We start from the raw sequence: 16,965 nt of genomic DNA, 5'->3' as shown, positions 1-16,965 counted from the left end.
CTTTATTCACATTGGTGATAGATGATCTTTCCTGCCTCGAATCCCTAACTCCTGCTTAACCTTTTCTCTAACCTTTCATTCCCAATTTTCTTCGTACTTTAGTACTCACGATCTTCTCGGGTGCACCCATTCTTCTACCGGGACCGCTTTCCTGGCATGCTCCAACACGACCGCCGTTCGTCAGGCCACTGCGTGCAAATCCGTGCCGCCGAGCCGGGGACAGCGTGTGAAATCTGGAGTCGGTCGCCGCGATTATCCACGGACCTCCTTTGCCGCTGGATTTGGCCACCTGGAGCGTGTCCAGAGGTGCTCTCCTCCTGTCCGTAATCGCGATCGTGTGTCCTCTCGCCTCGTCCGATGCCGCACTAGTCGATACTTGGACCGGCCTGAATGGCCGTCTCGAACTGCTAGTCTGGAAAGCCCTGGCCGAACATCCAAAATTAGCAACGAGGCCAGGAATCAAGGCAGTTTCGGTACACTCACTTCTCTGTGAAGGCTTTTCTAGCTACCTGCAGCTCTGGCGGTTTCCCGGATGTCGATCTGCCAGTCTACAAGATCGTTTTTCGAAGAGGCACCGTTGATCTGCGCAAAGAATAAGAGTGTCATTCGTCGTACACAGCACTGGTCTATTAATGACTCACCAGGTTCCACTGCTGCTTTCCGCACAATTTGGGAAGATGCTGTTGTGCTCCGACTATCGTGCAACTACAATGTCAATCGTCGTACCGCTGGGCAGTGCTGTCGTCTCTCAGATGATGTCGTCTGCCGGATGCTATCGCTGGATCGCAATTTAACACCTACGCACTCAAATTGTGCCCGTCACACGAGGTTATGCTCGCATCCAAGCTGTAAGACACGGTGTCATTTCGTAAGCTGGTGTTTTCCCGAAATAATGGTCAATTTCTCTCACCTGCACATCCACATTCGATGGGAACGGTTTCGACCTGGATTCCCCGGGTGTTCCTCCCGGGACAGTTCTGTGCGTGTCCGGTTATCCAAAGACGCACAATGATCGCTCCCGCAGTCACTTGGCCGTGCTCGTCGCGGTTGATTTTCTGGAGTAAAATGAATTGTGAGCCGATTGTCCTGCTTGGTCGGACAGCGAGGACTCACCTGTGCGAAACCACGCCAGTTTTTCGTGGTGTGCTCTCGAGATGAAGGATTCGGTATTCCGCGGATGCTGGCCACTTGCAGGGGACAATTAGCGGGTTTGAAGTTGTGAGTGGCTTTTAATTTATACACTCTTCCTGCACTCCGAGTGAGGCTCCAAGAATTCACTTGCACCGACTGTTTTCGACGGACAACACTTCACCCACTCCGGCATGCAACTCGACTTTCTTCACTCTCCGTCCGATCGATGCTGATGTTCGTGTGCCGTGATGCGAAGCGGATGTAGCTGCTTTTCGTTCAGTGGCCGGCCGAGGGCAAACAATTTTTTCTTCTCATTTGTTTTCAAGATCGTGTTCCCAGTGAGGTGATGTGTTGACGTTTGGTGTTTGAATATTGCACACATAACAAAAAAGGCTCAAAATCTAATTGTAATGTAACAGCGGTTAGCGGCGGCAGTCGTCTAGGCGTATCGTAAGTCTCGGAGTGTGGGTTCGATTCCCGCTCCAGTCGGTGGAAACTTTTCGTCAAACGAAAAATTCATCACTGGGCCACTGGGTGTTCTGTGTGTTGTCCGTTGTCTAGTGTAAGTAATGTGTTCAGTCTGTGAAGCCTCTGGCTGAAGACGATGTGAATTGTCTTATTATCAAGTTATTCCACTAGAAATTTTTATGTTTTTTTTTTATCAAATTGTGCATGCACAAAAATACGCAAGATTTTAAAAAGGATACAATGTCAGGAAAGGAAACTGCCGTAGTGGTTATACTCTTCCAGGTATATTTTTTAATAAAGAAGAACTCATCAAACTTTAACATACAGGAGATAGACAAAATGATCGGGACCAGCGTTACCAGATCTACGGAAATTTCCGTAGATCTACGGAATTGCGCTTATTTTACGGAACTACGGATCCGTAGAATAAATCTACAGAAAACCCGGTTTTTATACGGAAACCTACGGAAAGCTACGGGAAATCTACGGATTTTCAACCTGAATCTACGGAATAAAAATTCTGAAATTCTCCCCCCCCCCTCATCAATTTTCATCTACGGAAGCACTTGTGAAAAAATCTGACATCACTGATCGGGACAGGCACTTTTCACTTTCAGTTTTTAGCTTTTCAAAAAAGAGGTTATTATGCCTTTTACTAGAATCATTCTAATTTCAAGTAGAATTGCTCAATCTTTCCCAAATTTGGATCGATGATTAGTTGATCAACTTACAGTGAAAATTTGAGAGATTTTGATGCATTTTTTGAAAAGTTATAGCAAGTTGATCATTTTTTGAAATGTGTGAACTTGTTTCCTGTCTCGTTCATTTTGTCTATCTCATGTAAGATGCTCTGATCCGATTCAACCGTTGAAAAAAGAGCTCGAAGACTAAATAGAACCATCTGCTATACTTTTTTCATATATACTAGTAACGTATTACAAATTTATCTTCTCGCAGGTTGAGCTTCACTGGGAGTATGGAGTACACAGCTCTCGATGTGCCGGAACACTGATCGATTACAATACAGTCGTCACATCAGCAAGCTGTACCATGGACTCGGCAGGCAAAGCGCCACAATTCATCACAATTTTAGGACAAGCAGTGAACATAACCGAAGTTAGACGTCATCCTAACTATACGCCGGGATTATCACAGGACAACATTGCTCTTATAAGACTGAAATCATACGTGAAGATAAACTCAGATATTGCTCCGGCTTGTCCAGCATCCGGCTCATTCGATTATGGCTTGAACTCCTTCAGAATACTGCGTAACACAACCAGCAACACCAGGGACCACATGTTTCTCCCAGTTCGACATAAATGTAACGATTCGAGCGTTAATATGGACTGTTGGGATGCAAATTACCGCCTTATTCCAGGACTGTGTAAAGTCGATGAAGGAGGGCCATTGCTCGATCGCAGTCACTCCACTCTACAGGGTATCAACGTTGAACCGGGCGAATGCGGATCTTACCATCCGCTAACCGTGCTCAAACTTGACTCCTACATGGCGTGGATAGTATCGTTTGTGCTCGACCGATCGGTCACTCCAGAACCGCCCATTACCTTTCCAGAGGATGACACTTCTTCATTGTTTTTCAAGCCGTGCAGCACACGGGATGGAGCAGAAGGTGTTTGCCTTAGTCATTGGGGTTGTGGTGCGGAAGTCGAGCGGCAGAAACGGAACCGGACTGGTGTGACCATGTGTGGGTTCGAGGGGGATGTGGGGTTCATTTGTTGTCCAAGAGACAGTGTCGGGAAGGTACCTTTGGTGATACCACCACCTCCGTTGATACCTTTGATTGATCTGGTACAAATAAAACCTTGAGTTGGTTATAAATCATATCTAAATCGAAAAGCTTTTTTTTTTTTATCTGTATTAACGAGATTTTTAGACCTAGGCCAGTTCATCTCGGGACCCACGCTTTACTTCCCTTCCGAAGGAAGAACTCACATTTTGCGAGTTTGTCGGGAGTGGGATTCGATCCCAGGTCCTCGGCGAGATAGTCAAGTGTTCTAACCATCACACCAGGTCCGCTCCACAATCGAAAAGCTTGCCGTTGATGGCAGCCAGATGTTTATGCTGAAAGAAAGCTAACGATGCAAAGTCTGAGGACTCAGGTTTTTGAAGTTAGTTTCACTTAACAACCGTTTATCAAGTACCGTACACAGGGGTCAAATGGGTAAATCGGGAACTAAATACCTCACCTAGTTCACAGAAGTCCAGAGATGAAAATTTAAGTTTTTAGAAGAAAAGTTCATCGTGTTTTATTTATTTCAGGGGTTTCAAATATGTTTTTTCACATAGCAGAAGCCGTTGTTGGGGGGCGTCTATTAACAACCTGGTCATTTTTTGGGAGATTCCGAATCCCTTCTCCTGTGTGGCCTTTGATCACACAAAAAAAAACAAATTTGCATAGTCCGAGGTCTTCTATATCATTGTATCCTAGATTGCATCGCATCGGCACAGTTAGTCGTCAAGCGCGCGACCGTGCCGAGCTCTCGACGCATACTTAATTACACACCAACAAACAGACTGCTTGGTGGCTAGGTATGCAGAGTGCGAGAGTAAGTCTCGGATTCATAAAACAATTCGCTCTCACTTTTAGTTAGTGGAAACAAACGCGAGTGTGTTGTGGATTGGCATGTAAGCCGGAACAGAGATGGATTTGTGAAAAAGGTGTGTTCATGGTGTGGCTTCTGAGTCAGTTAGCTTCCTATTCCGCAGAATCATTACATGTTGTGTGGCATAGTTGCTTAAAGCGCCGGTCGGAATATAAAATATTCCAGTATGTTTCAATTTGACATTTCAAAAATTAATTTTATGTTTGAAATTTAATGAAATGCCAAGTTTAATTTTCCCTCGTCCAATTCGCAAACTTCAATGTTGATTCTGTCGCAAAAAGCAAACGGAAAAAAGTTTGAAAACTTTAGAATGTTTTCGAAAATCATTTTATACTTACCCAGACAACCAGGAATCGCATAAGAATGCACGCTGTACATCGTATAAAGTACTATTTTAAATCACTATCGCATATATATGTACAGCGGACGGACAATATTTGTCGCATATAATGAGATTTTTTGAACTTATTACGACGCATCAGATAAAGTCATATAAGAATACAAATCAATTTTTATTTGGTATGAGTACATCGTAGTTGATGCTTTTCTGATGTTTTATTACGATGATCTTTACTTATACGCAAAAACGTGCGAGTAAACCCGCAAAGCGTCAAATGAATTCGCATAATTGCGTACTGCGATGATTATACGACTTCGCTTGGTACTTTTCTTGTTGTGTCTGTTTAACTCGCATTGGTGTACGGATGAAATCGCATAAAAGTACAAATAAACCCGTTAAAGTGTGCATACAAACTCGCATAAGCTAGAAGTGTTTATGTTGACATAATGCGATTTTATGTGTGATAACAATGAAGAGTTGCTGTTGGGGTGCGAATGCAGGGCCAAAATGCTTAAAGAAAGTGAACAGCCGTAACATTGGATCATGGTTAGGTTTCGAACCCGAATCTGGCTACAATTATCCTCTCATTAATAGGTTCCCACTTCATGAGCGCAGCGTGGGCGTGATCGCTGAATAGGAAACCATCTCCACGGTGGCGAGGAGTGTGTTCACCTCGTAGGCCAGAGTACAGCAGAATTTGACCCGACGCCAATCTGTGTTCTCCAAAGATCGGCCAACGAGCTTCGCTCAGTCCTAGGATCTCAAGCTTTATACGGCATGCCTCATTGGCTAGTTGTGCCAGTTTGCCCTGCTGGGCTAGGGTTAATACATTCTGAGTACCAATTCTTGTCCGTTGTTTCGCGCAAAAAGTCGTTGCCGTTCAATCAGTTCGTTATCTTTCATTTTCGGTTTCTGTAAAGGTGTCATTAGACTGTTTGCTATGATGACAAATATTTGGCCAAACAAGTTCAACAAATGACCAACACAACGTGAAACATGGCAACCTTGGATAAATGTCGGTCTACAATTACAAATATACTTGCTCGTCTAATGGACTCTTAACGGTTTTTTTGGTTTCGGAAACAGTAGGTTGTTGGCCTAACGTCTCCTATCCACCGTGGTGGGGCTGCCACCATAGGAGCATTTCATACTCAGCCGCTGGATGCCAGATCAGACGCTGTTTGGGCCCTCACCTCCTTGGTGAACAGACACTCGAGACGTACCTCCTCAATCTAGCTGTAGTCAGAAGGACAACATTGCCCAAGCTGCACTACCAGCTAATGGCTAGTTTCCACTTCGTACGTACTGTGCAAAAAGATAGGACAAGTAATGGTCAAGTAATGATTCCGCTTCAAAATTACTTGAGCGGTTCACAGATGGCCAGTAAGGATAAAAGTGTAACACTCATAACGCCTCCCGTGCGAATCAAATGGAGCTGTCACTTTTCCTTGCGGAAAAATTGTCCGCGCTATTATTCCGTAAGAAAAAGTAACGTTTCTCCCCATACTGGATCAGTTGTCAAAATTACTTGCGGAAAAAGAGGGAATTTTACTTGAGCGCTCTACTTGGCAACACGAAACTTAGCTTAAGCACATAACTCTCAGCTGGCGGTCTTTGTCATCGCTTGACCCGTGGAAGCATGAGGTAGGAACTTCCCGAATAACAGTAGAAAAACCGAACGTTGTATTGTAACAGTACTATTTAGAACAATATTTTTACAATAGACATCTCTGTAAAAATAAAAATACAAAAACAATAATATGTAATGTAGACAGCATACAGTGAATTGTTAATAAGATTTTTACAATATAGTATACAGGTAGTTAAGTATCGTAACAATACAAAAAAATATTTTACTCCATATATAAAATTTTACAAAACAACACATTCTATTGTAAATGAATTGTTCTAATTACTGATACGTGGATTTCAATATACCGTGCGTTGTATGGTACATGTATGGTTTCAAACAATAAAATGTACTGTAAATATATTGTTTTCATTTGTAACTAGCTGTCCCGGCAAACATCGTTCTGTCTGCCTACTGTGATTTTTGACATGCAGCTTCGTAAGAAAATGTCCCACAAAATATAGTTTCAAACTTTTTTGTTTTTGGTGCATTCCCGGTCGATTTGCCCAATTATTTTTTCGTACGAACACGTCGGAGTCCTGAACGAATGAAACACTGAAAGAATGATACAGATCCGTTGACCCGTTCCCGAGCCTATTCGTGACATACAAACACCATTCCATTTTTATTTATATAGATTTCACTACTGGCTATACATTTAATCAAATGGTTTTGGAATGATTCTCTTTTGTTATGTTGTATTGTTTTACATTACATAAACCATATGATATATTATCTTGTCATGTTGCACCTGTTAATGGCATCTTAGGCTTTCTAGCCAAACTAACCTGAAAATACTTAGACAACTCTTCATATATAGGATCGCCTACGTCTACGTCTAAGTCTGAGTCAAGATCTGAGTGATCTCTGATTGCATTAACAGTTGAAGCTCAGGCTCCCATGCCCCACCAGCCAGATAATTGGGTTGTGCTAACTAAGCGTTATTTATGGCAACACTTTGAGCGGCATGATGGAACTATGCCGAGCGCGCTAAGTATTATTAGACCACTAATGTAGTTGCATGAAGTGGGTGACGAGGTATATAAGTATCATTACAGCGTGCTTAACCGTTATTGCAATATTAAGCTTCAGTTTGACTAAAGTTTGAAATACATAACAACTCATGAGAAAACTGTCAAAAATCGAACCCGCAGACGAACCTATATATTAGAAGTCGTTTCAGTGTCCAGTCCATATGTTAAAGATGACTCTACGTCAAAGATAAACTTCGTCAATCGCATTTGATTCGGTTGTGATCGAAGTTCACATGAGAGAAGGGAAGAAAATTCCCCTAAATGCAAATACAGAAAGAATACCCAAGCAACCAAAAGTTCGGATTCCACTTGAAGAACGAACTCAGAAGTTCAAGTTTGGTTCAATTCAGGTTTCGTTGAGCTTAATTCTCCAAAAAGTTACTCATGTATTGTTTATGAACTTGGAAGTACATGTACAAGCTTTTGACTTCTCTTTAAAATGACATAAAGTAGAAAAGGGGTCCAGAAAAAAACTTACTTTGAACTTTTGAGCAGAGTTCAATTAAAATTTAACCGAACTCATGTTGAACTTTTGCGTGCCTCTCAAGCTCAAATAAAGTTCAGTTGGACATATTCCAACAACTTGAAAAGTTCCGTTTCGAACTTGTTTCGTACTTGTTTTGAACTTACTACTCAAAGTTCAGATAAATATTAACCGTACCAAAAGTGAACTTCACTTGAACTTCGGCGACAGCGGAGCTAGGGAGAAGTTCTTATTTAATTTAATCACTCGGAAATCGAGCTCAGCAGCCACAACTTGTATTAATTCCACAAGTGCACTTTGTTTCACTATATTATTTCAACGTACTTACTTGTAATCAACGCAAAGCATCCGTATTGCGTGGCTCAAAGGGTGCCCCCGCAGAGGACAACTGTTCCACCACGGATTCCACCGGAGTTTTTTTTGTTGTGCATATTTTTTCCAGCTTTGCTGGATGTTTCCAACCCCGTCTCACTTGTCGCTGCAGCGCTCCGGTAACACTAGTTTACAAAATAAAACGAAAGTCGTGAACGTCTGTCAACGATCAAAATTTTTGAAGTATAATTTAGCACTGATTTCGAAACCGTGCTTCCAAAAATTTTAAGTAGAGCAGTTTTTAAGTTTTAGCTCAATATTGAGTTTTACAACTTTTTTTTTTTTTTTTTTTTTTTTTTTTTTTTTTTTTTTTTTTTTTTTTTAGATTTTAAGTGCAGTAGGCTTTGCGCGCGGGTGGCTGCTTTTTTCGTTAGCTGTCACGTTTTCTATCGTTTCCGCGTTCAATTCAATTCCGACGGTCTAATCGCTAATCGGATGATAGCGCTACGCCATTTGGACTATTTGTTTCTGATAAATTTGGAAGTTTCCTCTTAGTTTGAGTTTCATGTGAAAGATCCCTTACTTCGGGTAACTTCGTTGTCCCCAAATCAGTATATTTTTTTTTCGTGATTCCACTGGTGATTTGGCCGGAACAACGACAACCAAGTAATTTTCGCGTGTGTGAAAGTGTGTTTGTTTCGGGAGGCGAAAAAAAATGAAGATGAATTAGACCCTGAGGATTGTCTGTGAGTGACTCCCACTTCTAAGACCGGATGAGGCCCCCGGATTCATTAAAGAAAAACAGGAAAACAGTGGTCAGCCAGCCTATAGACAACATTGCGTTCGCTCTGTTTGGTGAAATTCGCTGGATATTATTGTGTGTGCCGCGGCTCGAAATGTTTCTGAGAAGGACCGTTTTGCTTGCCGCTGCGCTGCGGAAATATGACAGCAATTCATGGCTCTTGTTTACTGTTTGAGATTGCTGGATTAGCTGGAGCAAGACATTTACATGGTGAGATCTTTCTAATTTTACTATTAATCATATGTTTCTGAAATGAAAATGATCTGCTTTAGCAAGCGATCTGATCGTATATCCATGTGCAAATTGGTCTCTCATTTTTTTTTGGTTTGCATGGTTTTTTGGTTAATAAGCCGAAATTGAAATCCGGCTGATGAGCTTTTCAGTAGAATCTTATCGAACTAATAGTGAAAAATGAAAATATGTGAGAACGTTTTACATTCATGTTGCATGATTGATTGACACTAATTGATATGTATTAAGCGGGAACATAATTTTTAGTTTTTTTTCAGAGAGCGAGTAAAGGCGCTTAAGCCTAGGCACTAGGGCCAGGACACGGACCAAATACCTGTGTTCCATCCCAGGACCAACGACGAAGGACCAAGGGGAGACATTAACCTTCTTAGCATCGTCTCCCCCACCGTTTTTCACGTTTATTTTTATTTCAAGCTGAGAGGTTGGTACGAGATGTCCCCACTCAATGGCTTCTTTGTTGAATCAATAACGCTGCACAGTAGGCCTGGCCGCTTTAATGCTTGTAATGCATCTATGATGTACTGCAATCATTAATAATGACAAGAAAAATGATAGAAGTTGTCGATTCTATCATTTTCCAGGATTCTTTCAATGAATGGCTGTGTATGTGTAGACTAGACTAGACTAGAATATTGAGTTTTACAACTTTTAAAAATATGAAATTTACCAAAATTCATATATCTTGCGTTTTATTCAACCAATTTCAAATATTTTTCCATAAATTTAAAGCTGAATACAATACCATTCGATTATCTGAATGCAGGTTTTGCGTCAGATTGATGAAATTCAAGATATTGGCGAGTTTTAGGGACGATCTCCTTAAATCTTGATCAAATTTCCAAAAATATATGAAGAAATGTATTTTTGCCTTTCTCGTACACTAAGTGTACTGGAAAGGCTATATGTTCACTCCAAAAATGACTTTTTGATAGAAGGTCCGGAGGGTCGAGTCACATATACCAATCAACTCAGCTCGACGAATCGAGGTGATGTCTGTGTGTGTGTATGTATGTGTGTGTGTGGGTGTGTATGTATGTGTGTGTGTATGTGTGTGTTCAAATAAAACTCACATCACTTTTTGGCAGTAAACCTCAACCGATTTTAATGACCAACAGTTCATTCGACGCGGAATCTGGTCCCATTGTTTCCTATTGAAAATGGTTCGGATCGGTCCAGCCGTTCCGGAGTTATGGCCATTTAGGTGTTCCGGATCGGTACCCCAGGAAGGGGCCAGATATGAAAACGCTACAAACCCATTCATGCGACACATCAAACTACGGCACTTTCGAAAACATGATTAACGGTAAACAGGAAAACAGTCTCGGGCCATATCTGAACCGGTAGTGTTCCGGAACCGGTTCCTGGTGACCCGCCGGAAGTGGCCAAATATGAAAGGGAACCAAACCCATGCATGCGATACATCAAACTGCGGCTTTTTCGATAGCCTGATGAACAGTAGGCAGGAAAATATTCTCGGACCATATCTGAACCGGTAGTGTTCCGGAACCGGTTCCGGGTGATCCGCCGGATGTGGCCAAATATGAATGTGAACCAAAGCTATACATACGACACATCAAACAGCGGATTTTTCGATAACCTGATAAACAGTAGGCAGGAAAACATTCTCAGACCATATCTGAACCGGTAGTATTCCGGAACCGGTTCTGGGTGTTCCGCCGGAAGTGGCTGAATATGAAAGTGAACCAAACCCATGCATGCGATACATCAAACAGCGGCTTTTTCGATAGCCTGATGGACAGTAGGCAGGAAAATATTCTCGGACCATATCTGAACCGGTAGTGTGCCGGAACCGGTTCTGGATGTTCCGCCGGAAGTGGCTAAATATGAAAGTGAACCAAACCCATGCATGCGATATAACAAACAGCGGCTTTTTCGATAGCCTGATGAACAGTGGACAGGGAAACATTCTCAGACCATATCGGAACCAAAAGTGTTACTGAATCGGTTCCAGATGTCACGCCGGAAGTAGCCAAGTATAAAAGTTAACCAACCCCTTACATGCGACGCATCAAATCGCAAGCTCTTCAGGCAACCTGATGAACGGTTAATAAAAGAGAATAGTTTCAGATCATATTTGGATCAACCGATAGAGTTCCAGAACCGGTTCCGGGTGTCCCGCTGGAAGTGGTCAAATGTAGTAGATACCAAAACCCATGCCTACGGCACATTAAACAGCGGCTTTTTAAATAACGTGATGAACGATTAGTCAGAAAATAGGCTCAGACCACAACGAAGATCTTAATAAAGGCTAGCGATAGTGTTCCAGGATCGATCTACACCGTGTCCAATAAGTTCTCATACAAAATCAAATTGAATTCATTTCACATCTGTAATAAGGATTATAAATGTAAATATATCTATCGAAAGGCAAACTAACACTGATCAAATGCAGCATATGTTTTGGAATTAACTGTCCTTTATCCTTCTCCGCTGATCGCTTATGTGTCGTAAGTCTATTTCAGCTGGCACGCACGCCATTTCTTTGGTATTTCGTCACATTTTAACGAGTAATGATTTAAAGTTGAAACAAATTAGGTTCCTGTCCTCACAATTGCTAGTAGTAACTATGGCCAAAAGAGAAAAAATATGAGACTCTGTATTGGCGGAGTACGAAGCCATTTTATTTAGTACAAAATAAAACGTGAACCAAATAAAAATGTCCATTTACCTGTTTTCATGAGATTTGTTGTGTTAAAGAAGCATGGCTGTATCATATCTTGTTGATTCACAAAATTCTCACTTCTAATTCGTACTTGTATCCCTATTGTGGTAAATTTTGTCCAAAATTTACGTTTTATGACGTTTATCTTTAAGATAACGAACATTTTCAAGGAAATCAGCTCAAGTGAAGCTTACTAGCAAATTTCTTACCATATCATAACCAAAATTGTATTGTTTCAGCTTTAGTATATCCATTTCGTACAATACTTGGGATATAAACTCAAAATTTAACCTTATGGACTCTATTTAGCTACCGTAGAATGAACAACTTTTCGGACATTATTCTTGCGTGCCGGAGCAAACGGATTTCAGAAAACGGAAGTGTACTGTTAGGCATATAAAAACAAATAGAAAATAATGTTTTTCTAAACCATATGCTTTATTTAATCAGTATTATGTGGCCCTTCAATACATGCATTGATTTTGAAAATATGAAACACAGATGTGAAATAAAATTATATTTTCTAAATTTGTTTTTTGTATGAGAACTTATTGGACACGGTGTAGGGTGTCCAGCCGGAAGTGGCCAAATGCCAAAAAGAACCAAACCTATGCATGCGACACATCGAACCGCGGTCTTTTTTTAAACCATGAGGAACGATTAGCAAGAAAATAGGCTCAGACCACAATAGAGGCTACCGATAGTGATGCGAAACCAGCATTGGGTGCTACCTAGGGTGCTTCGCAGGAACTTCAAAAATGAACAAAGTCAATGCAAGCGATAAATATGTGTAAGAAAACAAAATCTTGACCGAACTAAGGCCACATACATACAGACGTCTTACTCTACTCACTCTCCATCGTCCTTGTTTTCAACGGTTGAAACCAATATTAATCGTTGTTGCTCGTTTGACGTCTACTCACTACCAACATCAAGCCGCAGTGAAACGCAACCTGATTAGCAATTGGCGATTATTTTTTCGTAACGATGAATATAATACCAATATGTTACAAATGATATGTCTGTTTGTCTGTACTAAAGCAATCTCATCAAATCACTGAGGTGTAAAAATATACAGTAGGATAGGTCAACGTTATATGAGAAAATTATCGCATTAATCCCGAAGAAAGTTTTTTCAATCCTCTTTTGCGTCTAAAACTACTGGGAATTTTTTTTTTTATGGGATTTAGTATGGGCAATTTCACTTACTTGCATTTTTTGGCAAATTTTACATGAATTTTGTAACCTATGATAATAAAATATGTATAGCCTAAAGTGTGAAGAAAAAACTATGTCGAAGACCGTAAAGCAGGGCTGTCCAACATACGGCCCGCGGAATCGATGAATGAAACTTGGCCCAAGGATTGAAATATTTGAAGATATTTCATATTTAAATAAAATTTAATAGTGAAAATAAACTCGAAATAGGTAGAGTGCTTTGTTTAAAAATTTCAAAGATTAAAAAATTTAAATACATAAATTTAAAAATTTTAAACTTGAAAGGTACAGCCAAATTTGAAGCAGAATTTCAGCAAAATTTACTGAATTTCTGAAAAACGTTGCTGCTGAACAGCAGAGTTTACTGAACGAATCAGGAAAGTTTGCTGGATTTCAGCAAATTGTTTGCTGCAACCTGCAATTCGGCAAAATTCAGAAAAAAAAAGTATTCAGGGTGATTTTTGCAAAACAACAAGAATTCTTGCTCACATTTTTATGACCCAAATGATGTCAGTGTTATAATTTGCCGTGAGAACGGGTAATCGGATGTACACAATTTCACTGTTGCATTCGTGCTTTCGAAATTTGATGTCGAAATTTAATGTCTGGCCCGGTATGGAGTATCACTTGTGGCCCGCGGCCACGAAAGGTTGGGCAGGCCTGCCGTAAAGTCATCTGTGATTGTGAAAGACGTTATATCCTAGCTTGTAATTATCGTCTTGATGTTGATCGGTCTTCAGTGATAGTGAAGGTGCTCAAGCAGTCAACTGAAAATTCTGATTTTTTTCATCCCAGTCTATACGTTTAACGTAACGTCGGAATATGTTCAATTAATAAACTTCCCAATATTATTAAAATTATTGCTTTTCTAAATAAGGTATTCTCAGGGTTCAGGAACAGTTCGCATTACGTCGACGGAAAGATCATGCTTCGGAATGATGGCCCTAGCACAGAAACTAGCTTAACAAACAATAGTAGAAGATTCCAAAAACAAAGACCGAATTCTAAACCGCCCGATAGGTAGGAGATTGTCCACATCACGACGGTTTCACGGACTCAATAAATACGAAAACTTCCGTATGACATTTTTAAGTAAGGCAAGGCCATCTTGACTAGAAAACCTTGTCCGATTGAACCCTTGAAAAGGCCCCATACAGATCGAAACGTCGGAAAAAACTAGTGTTTTCGATTCCCCAAAAGGCTGAAGCCAACATTCTGAAGCAAAATCATCCCAGTCGTATCCCAACCAAGGAAAAATCATGAGTACATGTTCGACGAGAAAGGCACTATCACCACTAGGTGGATTAATCTGTTTTTTTTTTTTTCAATAAGAAAAAAAAACAATCTAAAAATTCTTTCTCAACGTTGATTTGACATATCATATGTAGGCGACTTACAGTAAAAAATTCAGCTCAATCGGAGCATTGATTACGGAGAATGAGATGTGTGAAATTAGCGACGTTGCTTAAAAATAGAACAAAAATCGATTTCAAATCATTAACCTTGTATGGAAAGTCGAAAAAATTTCCGATCTACTGTAATTTTTTTCCTTCGCGTTTTCGAACTCAATGCATGATTCTACATCAAAAATGATCATCAGCTTACCGAGTTCAAAAATGCTGTAAACTAGTGTAATCGACGCGATCGTAGTCACTGGAAACCAAGCTAGAAACTTCTAATCTTTTCTTAAAGTCGATACACTGGCCCTAATTTATTGCTTTGCACTGCGAACCACAACAAACTGAAAATGTCAAACTGTGTAAGTTCACAAGAAGTTCCATGTGAACTTCTTTCGAACTTTCGACTTCAAAAAGTATTCCAAGTTCATAGAAAGTTCATACGCGAACCTGATTGAGCTCTACTATTTGATATCAGCACATTGAGTAAAATCCCACAGTACCTAACAACACATACATGGAGTAGTGGTTAGGCACCGGCTTTCAACGAGGAGAACCCGAGTTCAAATCTCAGCAAGTAAAAAACATTAACAATTATTTCAAGGTATTAGTCAATTTGGATTCCACATGAACTAATGTCTCTTAATAATAAATTACTTTTGAGGACTAAACACATTTTTTTTCATTTTTTAGAAATTTATTTTTAAGCTGAATAGCGTTCCTTCCAGCGACACAAGGGTACTTTTTGTGAACTCAAGTTCGGTTAATTACTTAAAAAGTGAGCTGAATAGAATGCTATTCATGTTCTTTCGAATAGCTGATTAAGCCCAAACATGCTATTTTATCCGAACTTATGGTTGCTTGGGTAGTGTTGAACTCATCCACTGATTTACGGTAATCTGACCTGCGTCTTTCCGAGTTGACCTACATACATATTACTCTCATCTAGAAATCCTCTACATAGAGATGAGCGGAAGTTACATATGTCGATTCGACATCGCTGTTTGTTTTGTTTACAACAGCTTCCAACACTTGCCACAAAGCTAGATGTTCAAACTTTTTGCGTGACTTTGTTGTAATGCAAGTTGCTTTGTTTACGTTCGCTAATTATATTCGAACTTTTTTCCCAGATTTTGAAGAAGATAACAGCGCAATCGAAGAAATCTGAAATGCATTGCAAAGAATAGCGCGAATCAAATCGGCAGAAGTGAATCAAGCAGTAGCAATGAAAATTTTTTTCGAAAATAGCAGCGACAAAAGTTTCTTCATGAGTATAAGCTTTTGAAAGCAGAATTATTAATTAAATATTATCGTTTTACTCAATTTACATATGCCATCGAATTCTCGATAAAAAAATATTTGTAAAATGTTTATTGTCGATTGCAATACTGTTCAAACAAGGAAGGCGTTAAACATGTTCATGTTCATACAACAACATAAACATGTTCATTTGGCTCACACTTTGACAGTTCTATCTGCTCGAATGGCTCACAATGGCCGCCTCCGCACATCTCTATAATGTAGGATTACTACTCTCATCGCACTCTACTTACCTAGCCCGCCGTATCTCTTGGATCTGCAGTCCTTAGGACACCTGGTTTAACACTTATGGACAAACGTCTTGATATCCCGCTTCAACAGTGCATCAGAACTTCAGACGCACAAATCTCAAGGAGCAAGCTTCAAACAACAGTGCATTTTATTATTCTATTCTTGCTCACTTGTAATAAGCTTAAAATAAGAAGATCAGGTGCGCTGGTTTTGTTGAAGAAGAGATTTGTGCTCTCGAAATCGTGAGTAGGTGCCAAAGTCGGCCATTTTGGGATTCTAACAAGTCTGTCCTTATATTTAAACATTTTTTTTTTTACTTTAAATTGATGTTTGAACTTATTCACTTTTTTCTCTTTCTTTTCCTTTGCATAAAAAAAGTCAAGAACATCAAAAAAATAACAAAGCACGGAAAAAATCTAAAACTGAATAAATAATTAAAAATGCACGGAAAAATAATATTTCGGAAAAGTGAATAGTTCAAACGTAAGAAAAACAGTATAATATATTGTTACATAAAGAACGGATGTAAATGTACAGTAGCTACAATTTGCAAAGCTTTTTCCGGACCATTCCATTACAATACACTTTATTGTAGCTAGTACAATGTATGGTGCAGGAATTGTTTTCACCATACACCCTATGGTCAAAATGTTTGGGATAGACAACTTTTTTTTTCTCTGACAAAAATGTTCAACATGCTGTAACTTTTCATAGGGTGCATCAAAAATACTCAAATTTTGAATGTTTGTTCACCTATTGTACATGATTGGTACAAATTTGAGCTCGATTGGTTAATCTTTCTCGAAGCTAGAACCGTTCTCAAAAAACACTATTTTTTAGACAACTAATTTTTGAGCTCCAATATCTCGGAGACCAGTGAACCGAATCGAATGAAATTTTGTGCGATTATCAACAATATCTTAATGCTTGAAAATTATTCAAAACATAGGTACTTTTTGAACGTTGAAAAAAGTTATGATGATTTGACATTTTCACCCATATAGAGGAAAATGAGTCAAATTCACAATATCATACA

The 16,965-nt window shown here is 39.8% G+C and overlaps 1 protein-coding gene and 1 long non-coding RNA gene across 2 annotated transcripts in view; one reads left to right on the top strand and one right to left on the bottom strand.

Moving 5' to 3' along the window:
* The window catches only part of LOC115255233 (polyserase-2-like), a 40,100-nt gene extending 36,659 nt beyond the window's left edge, over positions 1 to 3,441 (top strand). The window contains exon 3 of the mRNA XM_062855060.1: positions 2,557 to 3,441. Within this exon, the coding sequence (XP_062711044.1) occupies positions 2,557 to 3,429 (873 nt within the window). The 3' untranslated portion in view covers positions 3,430 to 3,441. The remainder of the gene's footprint in view (positions 1 to 2,556) is intronic.
* On the bottom strand, positions 429 to 1,549 carry LOC115255237 (uncharacterized). Its single transcript, XR_003892140.2, has 4 exons — positions 1,114 to 1,549; positions 911 to 1,055; positions 642 to 846; positions 429 to 582 (listed from the first exon to the last, which is right to left on the bottom strand). It is a non-coding gene; the product is annotated as an uncharacterized LOC115255237 (long non-coding RNA).
* Positions 3,442 to 16,965: the final 13,524 nt, after the last annotated feature.

This window comes from Aedes albopictus, chromosome 2, assembly GCF_035046485.1.
Source record: "Aedes albopictus strain Foshan chromosome 2, AalbF5, whole genome shotgun sequence".
Taxonomy (NCBI): domain Eukaryota; kingdom Metazoa; phylum Arthropoda; class Insecta; order Diptera; family Culicidae; genus Aedes; species Aedes albopictus.
This window is presented reverse-complemented; position numbering and strand designations above follow the sequence as displayed.